Source organism: Lithobates pipiens, unplaced genomic scaffold (assembly GCF_037356315.1).
Source record: "Lithobates pipiens isolate NorthernLeopardFrog02 unplaced genomic scaffold, aLitPip1_a1.2 Scaffold_16, whole genome shotgun sequence".
Lineage (NCBI taxonomy): Eukaryota > Metazoa > Chordata > Amphibia > Anura > Ranidae > Lithobates > Lithobates pipiens.
The window spans coordinates 104,999,424-105,017,775 of record NW_027507748.1 but is presented as its reverse complement, the minus strand read 5'-3'; the positions used below and the strand labels follow the sequence as shown (position 1 = coordinate 105,017,775).

At 40.9% G+C, this 18,352-nt stretch overlaps 2 protein-coding genes across 3 annotated transcripts in view; one reads left to right on the top strand and one right to left on the bottom strand.

Moving 5' to 3' along the window:
* CMSS1 (cms1 ribosomal small subunit homolog) overlaps positions 1 to 18,352 on the top strand; it is a 483,211-nt gene that overhangs the window by 39,856 nt on the left and 425,003 nt on the right. The gene's annotated exons all lie outside the window — the stretch shown is intronic.
* FILIP1L (filamin A interacting protein 1 like) overlaps positions 1 to 18,352 on the bottom strand; it is a 407,450-nt gene that overhangs the window by 25,664 nt on the left and 363,434 nt on the right. For both annotated transcript variants that reach the window (XM_077480193.1, XM_077480194.1), the window contains one exon: positions 1,596 to 4,338. In XM_077480193.1, coding sequence (XP_077336319.1) covers positions 1,596 to 4,338 — 2,743 coding nt within the window. The remainder of the gene's footprint in view (positions 1 to 1,595; positions 4,339 to 18,352) is intronic.

Sequence of the window (18,352 nt, the reverse complement as noted above, 5' to 3'; positions counted from 1 at the left end):
GTAGTCCCGTCCTAACGAAATAACGTCATCACGTTAAGTACGATCGGATTTTCTGAAAACTTTGTTCGACTGTGTGTATGCAACAGTTTCGGACAAAATCCGTCGGATTTGGTTGTCGGAATGTCCGACCGTGTGTACAAGGGCTTACAGGTTTTAATTGGCCCATCACTATGATGAGCGAACTACTAGCCAATAATAATGCATGGAAGGAGGGAGAAGTGTTGGAGCCTTTTACGTTCTTTTCACTTTATACTTTGTAACAGTTTTCTTTCATCTTTTCCTTTTAAGTGATGAAGCCACTTTAAATCAATACAAACTCTTGAAAGAAGCCAATACACTTACATTTTTAATGTCAATTTTAAACATTAAAAATCCTGGCCATTTTAGGGGCAAAATAAACACCCAGAAGTGCCACAAGAAGCTAGAAAAAGTGTGTAACACAGCCTTGTAGGTCTTTAGTAATCACTGTGAACAGTACAGTAAACATGTCCTTATAACCCATAGCCAGTAGCTGCCAAAGAACAAGTCTAATGTAGACTATATGGCCTAATATTTGTGGACACCAGAGCATCACATATATATATATGAGCTTGTTGGCCATCCCCTTCCAATGCCATAGGTAACAATATAGCAACCCCCACCCCTATGCCCCTTACGTCTATAACTGCCTTCATAAGATTTTGCAGTGTGTTTTTGGGAATATATAACCAGTTATTTAAAAGAACAATGGTGAGGTCAAACTGATGTTTGATGAGAAGACCTGGCTCACAATTTGCATTCCAATACATTCCAAAGTGTTCAGTAGGTTTAAAGGCAGAGATCTGTGAAGGACACTTAAGTTTCTCTGCACCAAACTCAACAAACCATGTCTGTATGGAGCTGGCTTTGTGCGCAGGGGCTCAGTCCTGGTGGAAAAGATACCAAAAGGTTCAAAGTGCTCAATGGTCTAATACATCTTTGTTGTATGCTGTAGTATTAACTGTATTCTTTATTGGAAACACCTGAACTCAAAAAAATTGAAGCAGTGTCCACAAACTTTTCGACATAATCTGTAGTATATCTTTAAATGTGAATAAATTGATTACTATATACATATCACATAAATATATTTTCTGGCCCCCCTCATTGTAATTATTTGGGGTATTATACCGTGCTAAGAATTGTAACCACATTCTTACCTTTAAGAGTATTTTAACCATGAATGTATGCCAGGCAAAAAAAATGGACAGTTAAGTGCAAGTTTTATATGTAAGCAAAAGTCACCAAGAAAAAATGTTATGAAGTTTAGGTTTACCACAATGACTTTAGGCACAGTGTTTGTGGAAAAATAATACATTAAGGTATTTAATACATGTGCAAACTAAAACATATAGTCCATACAGATATTGTAAATGAAAAAGCATACAATGTGTACGCACACCTGAATAAAATAATACATAGGAACAGACATTGGTTTCGTGTTTCCGGTCATGCACAACAGATCTCCTTAAAACAATGTTTTTACAATTGTTTAGGGTTGCAAAACTTTGGTGGTTTGTTAGAGGATTTGGGTAGGAGTGGGTTTTTGGGATAGATCAGGTATGGATATTACTTACTGTAAATTGTGACTGCCGTGATTGTGGAGTAGCAGTTGGGGTTATAGTAATGCTGTTGGTGATTTTATTTGTGGGTTTACTTGGAATTCCATTCGTTAGTGAATGTCTTTTCTCTTGTACTGGAGTGAAAGGACTGCTAGGTCTTCTTAGATGGATATGAATTTTATTGTCCTCAGTAGTTATGACACTTGAAGTTGAGCTAGAACTGTTTGACCTTTGAAACTGCCATCCAGCTTGTTTATCGGGTGATACTCGAAAAACAGCATGAGTTCCCCCAACTTCCATTGGCTCTGGTGACAGTACACGCTCTGGAGAACTTGAAGAACTGGTTAAGGCCAGTACTTGGATTGGGGACATTGTTCTGTCTGGAGTTATGGAACCACATGAGTCAGGTGACCTAGGTCTTACAAAAGAAGTCATTGTAAAGGGGGACACCACTTGATCTGGTGTGACATATCCATCTGTTACTTTTGACTTCACAGGAGTCAAGGAACCATTTTGAATGATTGTTATCCTTTGTTTTGGAGTGCCACAGCTTGGTATCACAGCAGTGCTTGTAAAGGAGTGTGGGTTTTCTGTGGTAGGGCTGGTTATTTCAAGAGTGGCTGTGTTTTGTCCATGATCTGGTGTGACTTTGATATGTAATGGTTGACCTGGTGTATGTGTGAGGACCATATCTCCTGGATGGATGTAATTTCCATTCTGTTTTAATTGTACTTTACCATTTTGTGCCTGTTGGTTAGATTTTGTCCATGGTGATACTAATTTTCTGTTGTTATTTAAGCTATTGTTGTTGGATGTGTTATATTTGAAAGCAACAGGGGAGTCTTCATCTTGTGTGTCATCATCCTCATTGTCACTTTCTTGGTATAATTGTCCATTTATGACTGCTCTCTCCAAAGGAACAAGACTTTTGTAATCAGGCGGTTCATTAAATATCGGATCTGTCTGCACTTCCTTTGAGAACACTTGAAAGTCTGAAATTCTCCTTCCATTAAGGCTGGGCCGCAAACTCTTGCTAAAACGACGATATCGTTCAAGTTCCTTGGATAGATTTTCCATTTCTTTAGTTAGCTCTTTGTTTCTGTTTTCCTGCTGAATGAGTTTCCTCTGAAGAACTGAATGATCTCCCTTCAAACGACAAATTGTGTCCTCTGTTTTCATGTAGTCATGGATCTTCTCCTTCAAGGCTGTAACTTCTCTTGAAAGGTGGCCAGACTTTGCCTCTTCTTCCTTTAACTTAGTCAACAGAATTTTTTCTTGGAAAGATCCTGATTTCTCAGCCATCTTATAGTTTGCTAGTTCCAATTTTACTACTTCAAGTTCCTCAGAAAACATTTTGGCTTTTTGCTGCTCGTTATAATACCTTTTCTCCAGAGATTCATATTCATCCTCTGTTTTCATGAGGTCGTCTTCCATTGCTTTCATCTGCTTTAGTGTGTGTTTTAACCTTTCAACCTCTTGACTAAGTTCTCTGATTTTATTGTTTTCCTGGTACAGTGTTTCAGACTGCTTATTTTCTGGCTTCATTTTGTTTTTCAGAAACTCCTTTTCAATTAATTCAAGTGACTGCAATTTTTTCTTGAGGATGGTCACTTTGGACATAAGGTCGTTACCTTTTTCTTCTTCCGCTCTGAGTTTGCTTTTTAGCTCCTCATTTTCTTTAGTGACAGTTTGCAGCTTTTCCTGTAATTCTGTCTTGGACTTAAGAGATTTTTTACTTTCATCTATCAGTTTTTCTGTAATGCATGTCACTTTGTTTTGCTCCTGCTGTAGTTGTGAATTGGCTGATTTGAGTTTCTCCTCAGTTTGTCGGATCTTTTCGGTAAAGGTCTTTCTTTCCTCCACAAGCATCACTGTTAAAGTTTTCAATTTAGTGAGATCCTCTTTGAGTACAGTTTCTGTTTTCCCAAGCCTTACTTCAATAGCTTCCAGCTCCCGGATTCGAACTTTTAAACTTTCTAGCTCATTAAACAATTGCTTGCTGTTGGCTCGTTCTTTTTCCAGGGCACTTTTAATGGATTGGCATTCTTGTTTACTTTTGCTAAATGCATCTTCCAATTTCTCCAGGTCATTAATCCTTTTGCTTAGCTTGTCAATTTCTACTTTTAGAGTTTTGCTTTGCAAGGCCTCCTTTTCTAATTTCTTATTGAGATCTTTGCATTGTTCCTCCATTTTCATAAGCTCTTCATCTTTGCCTTCCATTTCAAGCAGACGTTTTCTCAGCTCCTCCACTTCTGTCATAAGGCTGGAGTTTCCACATTCTCCCTTATTCACCTTCTCCTTTAGGTCATGAAGTTCTTCCTCTGCTTTACGCAGAGTCTTGTTTGTTTCCTCAAGCTCATCTATTTGTCTGCTAAGTGCTGCCAGCTTTATTCTGAGTTGGCGGTTCTGGGTTTCTTCGCTGGTTATTTTGGCCATCATGGATTCATGCTCTTGGAAGAACTTACTTTCCTGAGTTTGAAGTTCTATTTCAAGTCTGTTTGCTTTTTGTTCCTCTTCTTCTGCCTTTACTTCTACAATGTTGAGCTTATCCTGTGCTTTTTGGGCAGTTAATGTTAACTCTTGGATCTTGACACTTTGTAATTGTAACTGCTCCGTCAACCTCTCTTGCTCATCGACTACAATTAATGCAAACGATTTCAGCTTTGTAAGCTCATCTCGAAGTTTGGTTATTTTCTTGTGGTTCTCTTTTTCTTTTTTTGACTGGTAAGTTGTTTCTTGATCAATCAGTTTTTTTAACCTAGAAAAGAGAAAAGGGAAAATAAGTTTAAATGAGCAAAATCTTTTATTAAAAATAAAATAGAAAATTTAAAAAAAGTTTTTTTTTCTCTTTAATATCTATGCAGCATAGATATTTATTAAAGTAAACTAGGTTTTGGTTTGGATGCTTAGTAATCACTTCCCTTTAGAGCAGTTGGACCAGTCTTGGCCTCACACAACTACAGTAAGTCCCCTACATAAAAACCTTCAAGTTGCAAACTTTCAAAGATGCAAACGTGTGTTGGAACGCTTTTTTTCATTGAACCCAGAGGGCTGAGCGAATAAAAACCTGATAGATCGCAGTACAAACACAAGCAATGTTGCTGCAGCGATCTCCCCAGCTGTGCCATTGTGTTCTGATGGGGGGACTTCCCCCGCCAGAACACATTGATCAGTGCTTTTGTCTGCATGCATTGATCCTTGCTGGACTTACGAATGAGCTCCCGGAACACGACTTGTTCGTAAGTAGGGGACTTACTGTACTGGTAACATTTATGGAGCCAAGGGTGCAATAACATGAACTTACTCCTTTTCCCATAGCATAATCTAGTTAACATTTTTTTTTAGTTAGAAATATTCATTGTAGTATCATTATACGTCAGTATATACTAGTTAATAGTTTTATATTGGCTAAAGCTGACCATATAGGTAGTTTTTTGTTATCATTTGTATACTTCCTTTTCTTTAAAATATATTTTTATACATAGCATTAAGCATAAGTGTAGCATTCGTTGCACAAGTTGGGGAACATGTCAAAATAAATATTGCCAGGTCACCCTGCACACAATGCGAATAACTGATATAGAAAATAGACCGGGCCCTTTTGCCCCATTTTGGCTCTTTTTTGTAACTGTAGTTTGGTTAAAGTTTGCTCTGATATAGGTAATGTCCTTAAACTATATTGTATTTTTAATTTTTTTAACCAGTGAAAAATAAACGATATTTTGAAAAGGGAAAATACAGCTTATGTTCGAATGTGAAAACTCTTCCAGTTATCAAAACCTATGTACGCATCTCTAATGTTACTGGTTTAGATATAGCAAAATAATGTATTAGGCTGTGTGCAAAATTGCATCCTTTATGTCAAAGAACTTCAACTCCAAGTGCTTAAATGTCATATATGATGTTGATTCTGAATGAAATGTGTCCTTGCATTATGAATAGAAACCATTATATGATCTCAAGGATCATTAAACTGGATAAATACATGGTGCATTTGTGAAGGTAAAAAAGCTGTGGAAAATGAGGCTCTGCTCATTAATCAGGTTATTGCAGTTCCGATACTGAATACATAGGAAAACAGCACACAAGAGCGGAGATCATTGGCAGGTAATACCTTGGTTTCAGCCACCCTGGTTTCCTCTTTTTAACCCAAGATTTAAAAAAATATTTATATGTTGAAAGGCTTTTCCTTACATCACTTTTTTGCTAAGTTGACCTTGGCCTGCCTAAAATGCACACGATTGCACTCTAGAACAGCAAAAACCTCTCAAAATGAGAAAAATCGTGTCCTTTTCTTAGAGTGGAGAAATAATGGAAGAGCCTACAACTGGTATTACTGGTGTCTGTAACCAGTGCTAGAGCAATTCCAATAGAAATGTATGCCTTTTATTAAACTTAAGCCTGGTACATACTATAAGCTTTTTTCCGTTACCCAAACGACTGGCTTCTGACGGACCGGCTGCCAAACACACGGGCTAAAGGTCGGCCAGTATTGATTAAACTGGCCAATGCCGCCCAGCAATCGGCCCGTATGTATGGGGCTTTAGGGTAGGCACCTAACTTTTAATGCTATTGACAACAGTGGAAGTCCATGTGCTCTAGCTTTTCAGGTTCTTTTGGACCCCTTGACTGGTTTTCAACATCCCACAGTAATGTACTTATTATGCCCCTAGCTAGAGTGCTATACAAATTCTACGACCTAGGTAACAAATCAGAAGTAACACTATAAGGAGGATGCATAGAACATTGTGAAAAGATCCCAGGGCTGTGTACAGAGTGCATGCTGCCCTAGCCACATCAATGATGATCTATTTTGTACAGGCTCAAACCTTTGTTATTACCGTCCCTGTTATGTGTCCAATAACAATGCCAGTATCTTGCTTGCATTAAAGACGTAGTATCGGACTGTACATTCCATCAATTAAGAGCCCACAAAGAAAGGCACATGTGAGCTGCAGAGTGTCTTGCAACTACTCTCAGCAGCTCTGCATCCCTCCCATTTGTTTTCTCTTGCTGGATATACCAAAACAGTCAAAGCCACAAACTGTGTATGTTATCTTTTGCTGCTGCCCCTTTTATTGCTTCCACTGGTGCCTTAATAAATAAAGAACTAGTACTTGTGTCAGTGTTACTAGTGTTGGAAGTTTTATATTGTTCTTCCTTTATGGTATTTATATGCTATCAACACATTGGGGTCTCTTTATAAAACAAATTGTGAATGTCTGGGCACTTGCACAGCTGTTGCAAATAATTTTCATATGTTATTTCCTATGATTGTCAGCTCCATCTAGTTGTCGTAATGCGTTATTTTCCTAAAATGCCTTAATCAGGTAAATACCATATTAAAGTCATTTGATGGCGCTTGCGATCATAGAGATAATAAAAACGTCGCTAATTTTTGTGAATTATTAAGACTGTGTGAATGCTGAGACTGAGATTTTTATATAAATAGGCTACATTGTGTTGGAGCCCTTACCACAGTCCTATACATAAACTTGTACCAACAGCTCGGAAAAAAAGTTACCCAAACACTATGGGGCTTATTTATGGAAGGCAGATACACTTTGCACTACAAGTGCAAAGTGCACTTGAAATTGCACTGAAAGTGCACTTGGATGTGCAGTCGCTGTAAATCTGAGGGTGACATGCAAGGGAAATAAAAAAACAGCATTTTAGCTTGCACATGATTGGATAATAAAATCAGCAGAGCTTTCCCTTAATTTCAGATCTACCCCTCAATTTTACAGTGACTGCACTTGCAAGTGCACTTTTAGTGCATTTTCAGTGCAATTTCAAGTGCACTTTGCACTTGTAGTGTTTTAGGATGCAGAGGAGCACCTGGAGGAAGAAATTGTACAAAGTTGAAACTGAATGCAAGAGTGCAAACTACCTCATTTATATTGCTGCAGGGCAGTCCTGTTTCCAGGTACTTAGATATTCCGGCTACGACTAGCAGAAGCTTGGCTCACAGTATGGCGGAGTGCATCCTTACTGCATGAAGACTGTTCTTTGTGCGCTTTGGCAGATCAGCTTTGTGAAGTTAGGTAGAAGTACACATAGGTATTGTGAAACACTCAACCAGATTTATTAAGTCTGGAAACATACAAGAAAAATCCTATAAGAAGTCTTAGAAAATCCATAGGTTTCAAAGGGTTTTGGATATTCAAACTTAATATAGCCCTCATTGAAACGCTCCCATAGTGCAGTGATCCCCCCCAAGCAGAGTTTCTTTTTTCTTTTTTTTTGGCTCAGGTAAGCTATACTGTAAAATCAATGGAGAAGGAGGTGAGAGGAAAGCTGCTGTAGAAATCTCCCTCCACTGAGTCTGGCTGCATCCATTTTAACTGTGGACAGCTGAATCTGCTGCCTGTTTACTTCCTGGATTTACACAGTCAAACAAAGCCACAGCTCCAGCTCTGCAGTTCTCATTTGCCCTCTTATGACTCACCCCCCCCCCCCCCCCTTCTGGCAAACTCTCTCTAGAGTCAGAGAGAGAGAGAGCTGTGCGTGATGTCATAAGCCTAGGCTTTTTACCAGACAAGAAAAAGAGAGTGTGCTGTATAAGGTATTAACTTGCAGAAAAAAAATGGTTTTACTATCCAAAGTTAAAACCGCTAGGGGCAGAGGATTTACTAGATGGAAAGTGTAAAAAATGACTCAAGTTCTGCTTTAAGCTGCCCCTGTATGCTCCCCTCTGATAATGGGGATACTCCTCCAGCTACCCGCTGTCAGAATACACTGAACAGCACCGCAGTGCTGATTGTACAAAAATGTTCCAGCAGTCCCATTTTGTGAGAAGTTGATCAATAGGTTGGATTCTCATGGACATACATGGATCGAAATTCATCCAGTTCCTACTGAACCAGACAAATTTCCCGGTATAATGCCGCATATACACTGTCGGCATTTCCGACAACAAATGTTCAATGTGAGCTTGTTGTCGGAAAATCCGACCACATTTATGCTCGGAATTTCCGACAACAAATGTTTGAGAGCTGGTTCTCAAATTTTCCAACAACAAAGCTTGTTGTCGGAAATTCCGAGCATGTGTACACAATTCTGACGCACAAAATTCCACGCATGCTCTGAATCAAGCAGAAGAGCCGCACTGGCTATTGAACTTAATTTTTCTCGGTTCGTCATACGTCTTGTACGTCACCATGTTCTTGACGTTCAGAATTTCCGACAACATTTGTGTGACCGTGTGTATGCAAGACAAGTTTGAGCCAACATCCGTCGGAAAAAAAACCCCCACAGATTTGTTGTCGGAATGTCCAATTGTCTGTACGCGCCATTAGAAGCGACTCATGCAGATAGCAGTGGAATGACAGAGCAGACAGAACTTGCATTCTGTGCTTTGGATCAAGGCAAGTACACCCTTTAGAAGGATATACTTTGTTCATTTTATTTCAGAAGTTTACAACCACTTTAATGGTAAACTATCATGAGAAAAACACGGGAGTCCGCTTTTGCTGACCACTCCTTAGTTACCTGACTTTCACACTGACTATTTTCTTCAGTACTGGCTCAAAAAAAGTATGCATGTAAGGCCTTCTTTGACATTCCTGATTTTCATACTTTTCCTAGGTCAGAGGCTTAAATGCATTTACAGGAGGTTACAACAGCAACCATCAAATATCTATATTAATGCTCACCTTCCCTGAACTCCTGCACCTCCCTCACCTTCTTCACACCGGATAGTTGGCTTCTTCTCGTTATTATGGCACCTAAGAAGTGGGGGGGGGGGTAGTAAAGCGAAGTATAAGCTACTGGTGGGTTGGCTTTAAAATGTATCTGTTGCCTTGACCCGCATATGCAAAACCTAGGTTCTCTTTACATCTTATCTTTGGGTAAGTAGTTTTTTGTGCCCCAGCCCTCCCAACATCTTCTAAAGAACAGCCTCAGTGACATCACCAGCTGCCTTTTCTGTAGTGCTGGAGGAGTCATGTGCTGGGCTACATCACATAAGCCATAGATGGCTGGACTACATCACATAATGACCATAGAGGGTTGGCCCTGCAAGCAACACCTGGCTAGGCAAAAGCCAATTAAAAAATTGAGCAGGATGCAAAATTATCAGCCAAATAGTAACTGCATCCTATCGTATCATGGCTGCCTAAAGACAGTAACCAGCAGTGGAGACTCCTCCATCCACACTGTTGGTGTGGGTAGGGGATTGATTGATTTCTCTCACATTCAGCCCAGATATGGCAACCTAGAGAAACGCCCTGCAGAATTAATGGAGGCGAGTCTGAGGAGAGCTGTTACCCAGCACTGACGTGCTGTCTCTACAATTGTTATGGAGAAAAGAGCTTGAAGATGTGCCACAACGATATAGTTGAGGCACTTGTTTCATTTTTTATTTTTTTAAGTAACATTTTCTCCCTAGACAGCTGTTTCAAGGAAAAATAAATGCTTCCATAAGAAAGAGAAATGAAAAAGCTCTGAAAGGTTAGACGCAAGCTAAAACTTTTTAGACATATTGGCTCCATGACTCTGAGAATTTTCCGTACCTGGCATACGGCACACAAGCGGTAATGAAACTTGGGTAAGCCATTTTCCTTTTGTAACGCTAAAATGTTGTTTAATTGTAAATTCCTCTAACTGCAGGAATTTCAGGAAAATTATCTCACGGCTGGGGTAATGTATATTATTGCAGTACAGTGGAGATTCCAGCTGTCAGGCAGCCTGTTCACATCACATAAGGGCAGGTGCTTGTATTTATCACCAGATGAAGATCTGTCAGGGTGATTCACCCTCTGATTTATACTGCAATTTACATGCCGGGGTGGCAGCTGTCACTTTTCCCATCACCTCAGGGAATGACGTTCTATAGGTATTGCTGTTGTATAATACATCCAGGTCACGTTACCCCAAGGGGTATGACGAGAAAAGCAGTGTCTTAGCACAGCATAGCCTTCAAGTTCTTTACTTTTTTTCCCCCATAAACTGTTTTTCTTGAGCTGTTCGTGATAAGTTTTAATTTGTAAGAAAAGTAAAAAAATTTTTTTAGTGGGTTGAGTATGTCTAGTTTTGCCAAAAAACCTTTTCACCTTCTGACTAAAATTCTTTCTATTAATTGGATACTGGCCATCGCGCATGCGCACTGCAGTAGACCTGGGTGTCAGAATAATGCGTGATGCCATCTGTGGATGACCAATGGCTGAGGACAGAAGCCTGGGAGAAGATGGTAGACACTCGGCAACAGAAGGTAGTGCAGACGTTGCAGAGGGGCACTCAAGCAGGTAAACCTGCCCTAACATACATACTTGCACATTATGGCAAGAGCTCTGGGGGCCCACAGCAGTGTAGTTCCACTCTAAAGTGTTTGTTTGTCCCTTTTGGCCTGTTAGATAATGCTAATAAAAGTCTTAAATAATAAATATCCAGTGCACTGAAAATCTAAGAAATGTTGTCAGTTCTGACAAGTTTACATCTGTGGGCTACAGAACCCCGTCCCTCGGTTATGTTCAACCGGTCGACACTGGCTGATATTCGGCCTATGCATGCCAGACTTTAGCAGGCATGTGGACCTAGGCATTTGGTCAACAGATTTCTGCTGAAGGGGAAGACTCTGATCTTAACTTTCGGTAGAAATCACGTTATCTTAGACACTCAGGCCCCTTTCACATTGGTACATTACAGTAATGCACAGTAAAACCCAACCACTGTGGTGCAATTCATTTTGAATAGACCCCTAGGGCAATGTTGAAGCAGCAGACAAAACACCCGCAATGTAGCACTGCAAAACTTTGTGCGTTGGAGCTCAGTGCATTGAAAGGCGAAGCGTGTCTTGCGTATGGTTACATTTCTGACTGTTGTGTCCCAAATTGTGTTTTCTCCAAGAAAAATAAATTGTTTTGTGACATCTTCTACTGTTTGGGCTATTAAGGGAATGGGATGGGCAGCAAAGAGAGGATCTTGTTATTAATATAGAGTACTCCATAAAGGAAATCTCCACCTTTTTCGTGGTTCACAACTCCATCCCAGATGGAAAAAATAACTTTTCACATATATGTGGCAGTGTTGAATTGTAAGTCTTGTGAATGTGCAATTTTTCACTGCCATTTTGTACACTTGCAGAACACTAAAAGCACAAGTTCTAGTTGACACTTTTCCAATTTGTAGCAAATTTACGTGGCAAGTCTCTAGCAAGAGCAAAGTTACAGTGGTGAATCTACAGCAAGAGCTGGAGTTGATATGGAGTCATGCAATGTGGACTTGCTGCAATTGTGCAACAAACTTGTGAAGCCTGGCAAGTCTAGGAATAGCTTAGCAAGTTCTTTTCAAACTTGCAGCTCAGTTGCTTGCTATCTGGGATTTGTGCCGCTATCTATGGATAAAAAAGAAATGTATTATTACCACATATAACTAGATTACGCTGTGGTACTGGAAGGGCTGAAATGGACTTGAGAATAGGCAGATCTATCCCCAGTCATTCTTGGGTAGACATTTTTTGCCCATTCATTGTCGACCATCCTGGTGTATGGTTGTAGAGACGAGCCACACAGACAATTGTGTCCTGTCGGTCTGAGAGAGAGGGGGCATGTGTGGTCGAAGGAAGCCGCAAATGCAAAATTACTTGGTGTAGTATTTATATGAGGAAAACGTGCATGCAGGATTGGGTACTGTTTTAGTAGTTTTATACATGTGTAGGACTTGAACATTGATGCAGAGGGTGTTATAAGCTTACTGATAGATCCACCTTTATTCCTTGAATAGAAGTATTTCTTTAGTCAGAGTTTCCCCCAGGGGCTTATCTGCAAACCAGATGGTGATTTCCTGTTACGCTGGATTGTGTGAGCAGGCCAGATAATCTAATCATACTTTGATGGTGTCGTCCAGATTGTGTTTTGGTGATGTAATGTCATTATTCCCCACATGTGGCACGCAGCTATACAGTACATTAGCCATTACAGCACCTGCATTTCATCATTGTCTATGACCTAGTATTCACCATGGTGTGTGTCCTCCTTTTATACAGACCAGCCTTTAGAGCTAGAGGCACTTTATTTCAACACCAGACTCTTAGCGATAGTGTCACTCATCAAATACTAAACGCCCTCGTTTGCTGCAGTACTCTGGACATACTTTAGTACTTTACAGAGCACAGGATGATCTAGCTGTATATAGACTTATTAGGGACCTGTCAACTTTACACTATAGCACTCGGGGCTCATACACTCTATTCCTGGAATTCATAGTCTGGAGCAGACAGATTTTGTGAATGTGTCTCTAATGTGCTCTAAAAGTGGTGCAGCGTGCGCATTTTATGTGCTTGTCTAGAACATGCATTTTAATTTGGTACATGCTGTGCCACTATTCGAATGCATGCAAGACCGTTTTCGCAAAATCTGTTTGTGCCAGTTTCTCTTTGTACGCCAGAAGAGAGTTGGTCTTAATTAGCTCCACATTCTCAGAACACAAACTCTGTATTTTATTTTAAATTTGGAGCAATCGGTGCACCACAGTGTAATTCCGCACATGACCAGACTTTCCATCGGAAAGAACTCTGACGGACTTTTCAACGGAGTTCTGCTGAAACAGACTTGCCTACACACGATCACACTAAAGTCTAATCGTTTAATGTGATGGAGTATGACGGAACTAGAAAAAGGAAGTTCAATAGCCAGTAGCCAATAGCTGCCCTTGCGTCGTCGTCGGGCCATCGGACCTGCATACAGACGAGCAGCTTTCTCGATGGGAACTGGTTCCGGCGGAAAGATTTGAAACGTGCTATTTCTAAAGTCCATCAGATTTTTCGACAGAAAAGGTCCGATAAAGCCCATACACGATCGAATTGTCCAACGGATTCGTTCCGTCTGAACTTTGTTGTCGAAAAGTCCGGTCGTGGGAACACGGCATAAGAGTGGTGAATTTTACAACTACCTGAACTTGGTGCACGAGTCACTTTTAGAACCTAAAATGTCATATGAAGAAGAATTAACGCCAGAAAATTGGCACAGCAGCTTTAATAAATTTCCTCCTATATACGTTGATCTGCATAGAGCTACATTGACACGAGCGAGTAGCACACCCAGCAAACTGCAGCGGTAAGCGTCCGTGGATTTTTGCAGCTGGAGTGACAGGTGTGTGCGAAGAGCTGTGGCCATTCAAAACAATAACGGGCTGAAAACAGCCACAGCTATCCATGACCATTTGTGTAGCCAGCGACTGGGCACTCTGTGTTCCCAGCCAAGATCAGTAATTGCTGGCTGTGTGAACATTCATAAATAGCTGTGGATGCTCATCCTATACAAAAAATGACATGCTGACAGTGGCTGAAGCTATCCATGACTGTTTACACAGCCAGTGATTACCTGCAGTTAGGATTGGTGGATTTAGATGCCCGTCCAAATCTATCCTAAAAGTGTCTTAAGGTGTTGCAGTGCGCTGCATAAGGCCCCTTTCACACGGGGCGGATCCGTCCGAGCGGAGTCCACCTGCTCAGTATTTGATCTCTCTGCTGATCCCCGCTGAGCAAGCGGGATGACAGGTCCCTTCTGCTCCGCTATGCAGTGTGGAAAAGGATGGAGCCCACTCTACTCTATGGGGCAGTAGGATGGAAATGGACCCATAGACACATGTTTGCTGACATCTTCCTCCCCATAGAGGACAATGGGTGGCCCAATCAATTCCACCTGAATCTGCCCCTACACAACCCACACAAGCCCCTGCACACATTTTAGCAAGCGGACTGGTGTAAACAGGCCTTTAGTGTATCAATATCCAAAAATATAGATTGTTGGAACCTGTACGTTTTTTTTTGTTTTTTTTTTGTTTTTTTTAGATTGCTGGTTGTGTCTTCTGTCTGAAGAGTAGGGATATGCTCAGGCGTGTTTGCATGGTCCACGTGCAGAGCCCGCCAGGAAGTCAGCGCAGCGATGCTCTAATCATAGGCAGTGAGACATTGCCCGATCTCTGCAGCCATGCATCGGGGCAATGTCTCACTGCCTGTGATTAGCACAGCGCTGTGCCGACATCCTGGCGGGCTCTGCACGTGGACCATGCAAACACGCCTGAGCTCATCCTTACTGAAGAGTCACTCTATATGAGCCAGAAGACAAAGTGATGGGAAATCTAAAATGTTACATTTGACCCAGGATGGGAGAAGAAATATTCCAATGAGGACATCTGTTCCCATGAAAACTAAGAGAGGATTTTCCCTTGTTTTGGAGAGATTATGTGCAACTTGCTGTTGTGTCTCCTGAGGCAGGATGTGAGGAGAAATCTCCCCGATGGGTAGTGAAAAAAAAATCAGGGTTTTAGATTTTTTTGCTATGAATACACTTTCAGATATTTCCATTTAAGAAGCTAAATATACAGCTGTAACACATACATGGGAATGGTTTTGTCTGGCAAAGAATTTGGCATGTATTCTTATGAACCACCCAGAGTGTTACATTATGAGGGTGACAACACTTCAGAATTTGATGACACTGTCCCTCCCGAATGCTCTTGTTTTACTAGTAAGCATAACCACCCTGGTGAGGCCCACCATGAGCTCATTCCTTCTTGTAAACTCACTTAATTACCTCTCAACTATCGGTATACAAAGAAGGCACTCACATTACAAGCCTGATTACAGGTTTTGGTGATCTTCCAGGGTCCTCAACTATCCAAGTTGCATGCAAAAATGAATGGCTTCTGAAAATAGTAAACTAATATTTCAGCATTGTTGTTGCTGGCAAATTGAATAAAGTTTCTTGTGAAAAAATATTCAATCCCTTCCAACTGCCACAGCCATTAACCAAATTAGGGCTCATTCATAATTGGAGAGAGAGAATAGCATATTTTGAGTCAGCATTGCAGTGTTTAGTTATGAAAGTACTTTTTGGTGTGATTTCCACATTTATGTATGCTCTCCCTTTTATAATTCTGTCATTGTATTAGGTATAGTGATTTATAGATTATATGCTACAAAGACTGCCATTGATACAAACTATCAGCCACACAGGGTGAGGGGTTTTCAATGAGTCAGCTGACTTACAGACTTAAATTGTGGGAAGAAGCCGTAAAGTAAAGCTGCTGGGTAGTGCTGCAAAGCAGGAAGCAGAACTTACATATGTACAAAGCAAATATGGTTTCCCCTATTTACCTATTCATACATATAATTTAGGGACAAAATGAAACTGGAATGATGCGGTCACATTGTTCTGCTCTCAAACAGGGGCAGACTGACCATTTAGCCACTCGGGCACTGCCCTGGGGCCCCATCAGGGTTGCCAGCCTCAGTAAATCCAGGGACAGTATGTTAAAATCTGTGTTTTTGTCCCTTACCGACATCCTTTTGGTCTAAAAATCCTGGGATTATAGCTGCCCCACCCCTCCAGTACCTTCTCAGCCAATAGAAGCATGTCTGTGTATACTGTGTGATTGTATACTGTGTGTGTTTGTGTATACTGTGTGGCCCCATAATGTCTGATTGCCTGGGGGGGGGGGCCCATAATGTCCTATTGCCCGGGGGCCCCATGAGTTGTCAGTCCACCCATGCTCTCAAACATACTGTCACACCATCAAATGGCTGGTGTCATAACTGATCACATGCGGCATCATGACACTTGAAGATCAAACAGAGGCCAAGATTGCAGCTTCCATGGCTGAAAACGATAGGAGGGTTTAATTCCCATTAACATTTTAATTAAAGTGATTGTAAAGGTAATTTTTTAGTTTTTTTTATTAATATCAAACATGTCTATACTTGCCTGCTCTGTGCAATAGTAGCTACAAACTAGTGCTGCACGATTCTGGCTAAAATGAGAATCGCGATATTTTTTTTGCTTAGAAGATAGATCATGGTTCTATCATGGCATATCATCTTTCACATCAAAACAAAAAAAATTGTGCTAACTTTACTGTTTTTTTTATTTATTTATTGAAGTTCCAAGTAATTTTCTAGCAAAAAATATTGATTTTTAACTTAAGAAAGAAGTGTCAGAAAAAGATTAGACTTTAAGTGGTTAAACTTCCTGCATTTAAACTGGTTGAAAGCTTGGCAGACTGCCCAGATTATTTGTTTACACAAGAAGTTCTTGCCCTTTGATCTAAGAAGTAAGCATTAGTTACAATGTTTCAAGTTCTAAACTTGGCAGATTGCCCAGGATGCTTTCTTTTGATGGTGTGAGCAGATAATCTCTCTACTTGCTTATATGAAAGAATCGCCTACTCTCAGCAGAAGAGATCGTCAGGGGGGGTGAATCGAGATTGTGGGTTTTTTTAACGATTAATCGTGCAGCTCTACTACAAGCCTCCTTTTTTTGGGTCCCCCGTCGGAGCACCTGGCCTCTCCTTTATGTCCAGTGCCCCCATAGGAAGCCGCTTTCCATGGGGACACTCTTGTGTGCGCTCACTCAAACCCAGCTGCTGTGTCCATTGACACAGACGGCAGTGCCCACACCCTTCCAATGGCTCCCAGTGCCCCAGCAAAACCCAGTGAGACCTGGAAATGAGGGGAGTGAAGAGCTGCAGATGTGCACAGCGATGGATTGAATGAGGGCTCAGGTAAGTAAAAGGGGGCAGTGAGGGGTGATGCTAACACCTAAACATTTTTTACCTTAATACAAGGAATGCATTAAGGTAAAAAAATGTTTATGCTTTTATTACCAACCGCTTTAACTCTAAGGGAAGAGGTGTAGTACTTAACTTATTTCTCACTCTGGCAGGCTTCGGCAGATGCACCCAGCATCTGTACGACCGGTCCCCCTACCAGCCTCCTCTTTATGGCATTCCGGAATGTACAAAATGCTAAGAGCCCTCCCACAACCCTGGGTGTCAGATAGAAGGGGAGAATACCAGAGCCTGCTAGACTGAGGAATAAAGTAAGTAATACAGCCAAGCCTTACTCCCATCTTCTGGATTGTAGGGTGTTGTGTCACTATCCTTCCAATGAGAATCACGGGGGAACAATGAGTACCCTAAATCTCATGAGAAGACACTCAAGTGCAGTGCAAAAGTATCTTCACGCAAGATTGGGGATCTTCATCGTTCCCAGGATCTCACCAGTAGGATTGTAATGCCTAGGTATCTCAGGTAGTGGATGGCAGTAAGGCAAATATATAGTCCTTTTCAATCCTTTGACTTCTCTGGGTACACATTTGCCCTTCTAATATATTGTATAGCAGTTTCCTGTAGTAAGCAACATTGGATTTTACTGCAACGTGTGCTTTAACAAGCATCAACATGAGAAAAAGCACACCTGTACAATTTCTGACCAACAGGGCACACCACGGTGTACAGTGCATTCACATGTGTGAGTTGGGGTGCACTAATAAGTAGGTGTGTTTCTTTACACTGTATATGTACTATAATGTACTTTGGGAAAGGCATTTAGAATGAATAGCATTTCAAAGCAAATCTATCACCTGATGATGTGTTGATCATGCGTTTATGTGCATCACAGTGCCCCTAACACGTGCATAGGTGTGCACGGACCCCTAAGATTACTCCTGACTTCCAGAAAAGATAAAATCTCCATTATGCCCTGGGAAAAAAAAAACTATGAGAAGTTTTCAGAAGTCTGTACAAATCTTGTATTATGTTCCCTGGCTGACCATCTGATGCTGTCGCATGACAGAGCTGTGAGTCAGAAGCTGCCATGGGTCCTTGCATTACACGGGTCTAATGCAGAAAGGCCTTATAAGGGAACATTTCAAGGAATTTTCATGAAAAACTGCACAACATGGCTATATTTATCATCATCCTTTAGTCTTTAAATTAATGTTTTGATAAATTCAGACTGAGCAGAAAAAGTCTGTACATGGGAATTGTGGAAG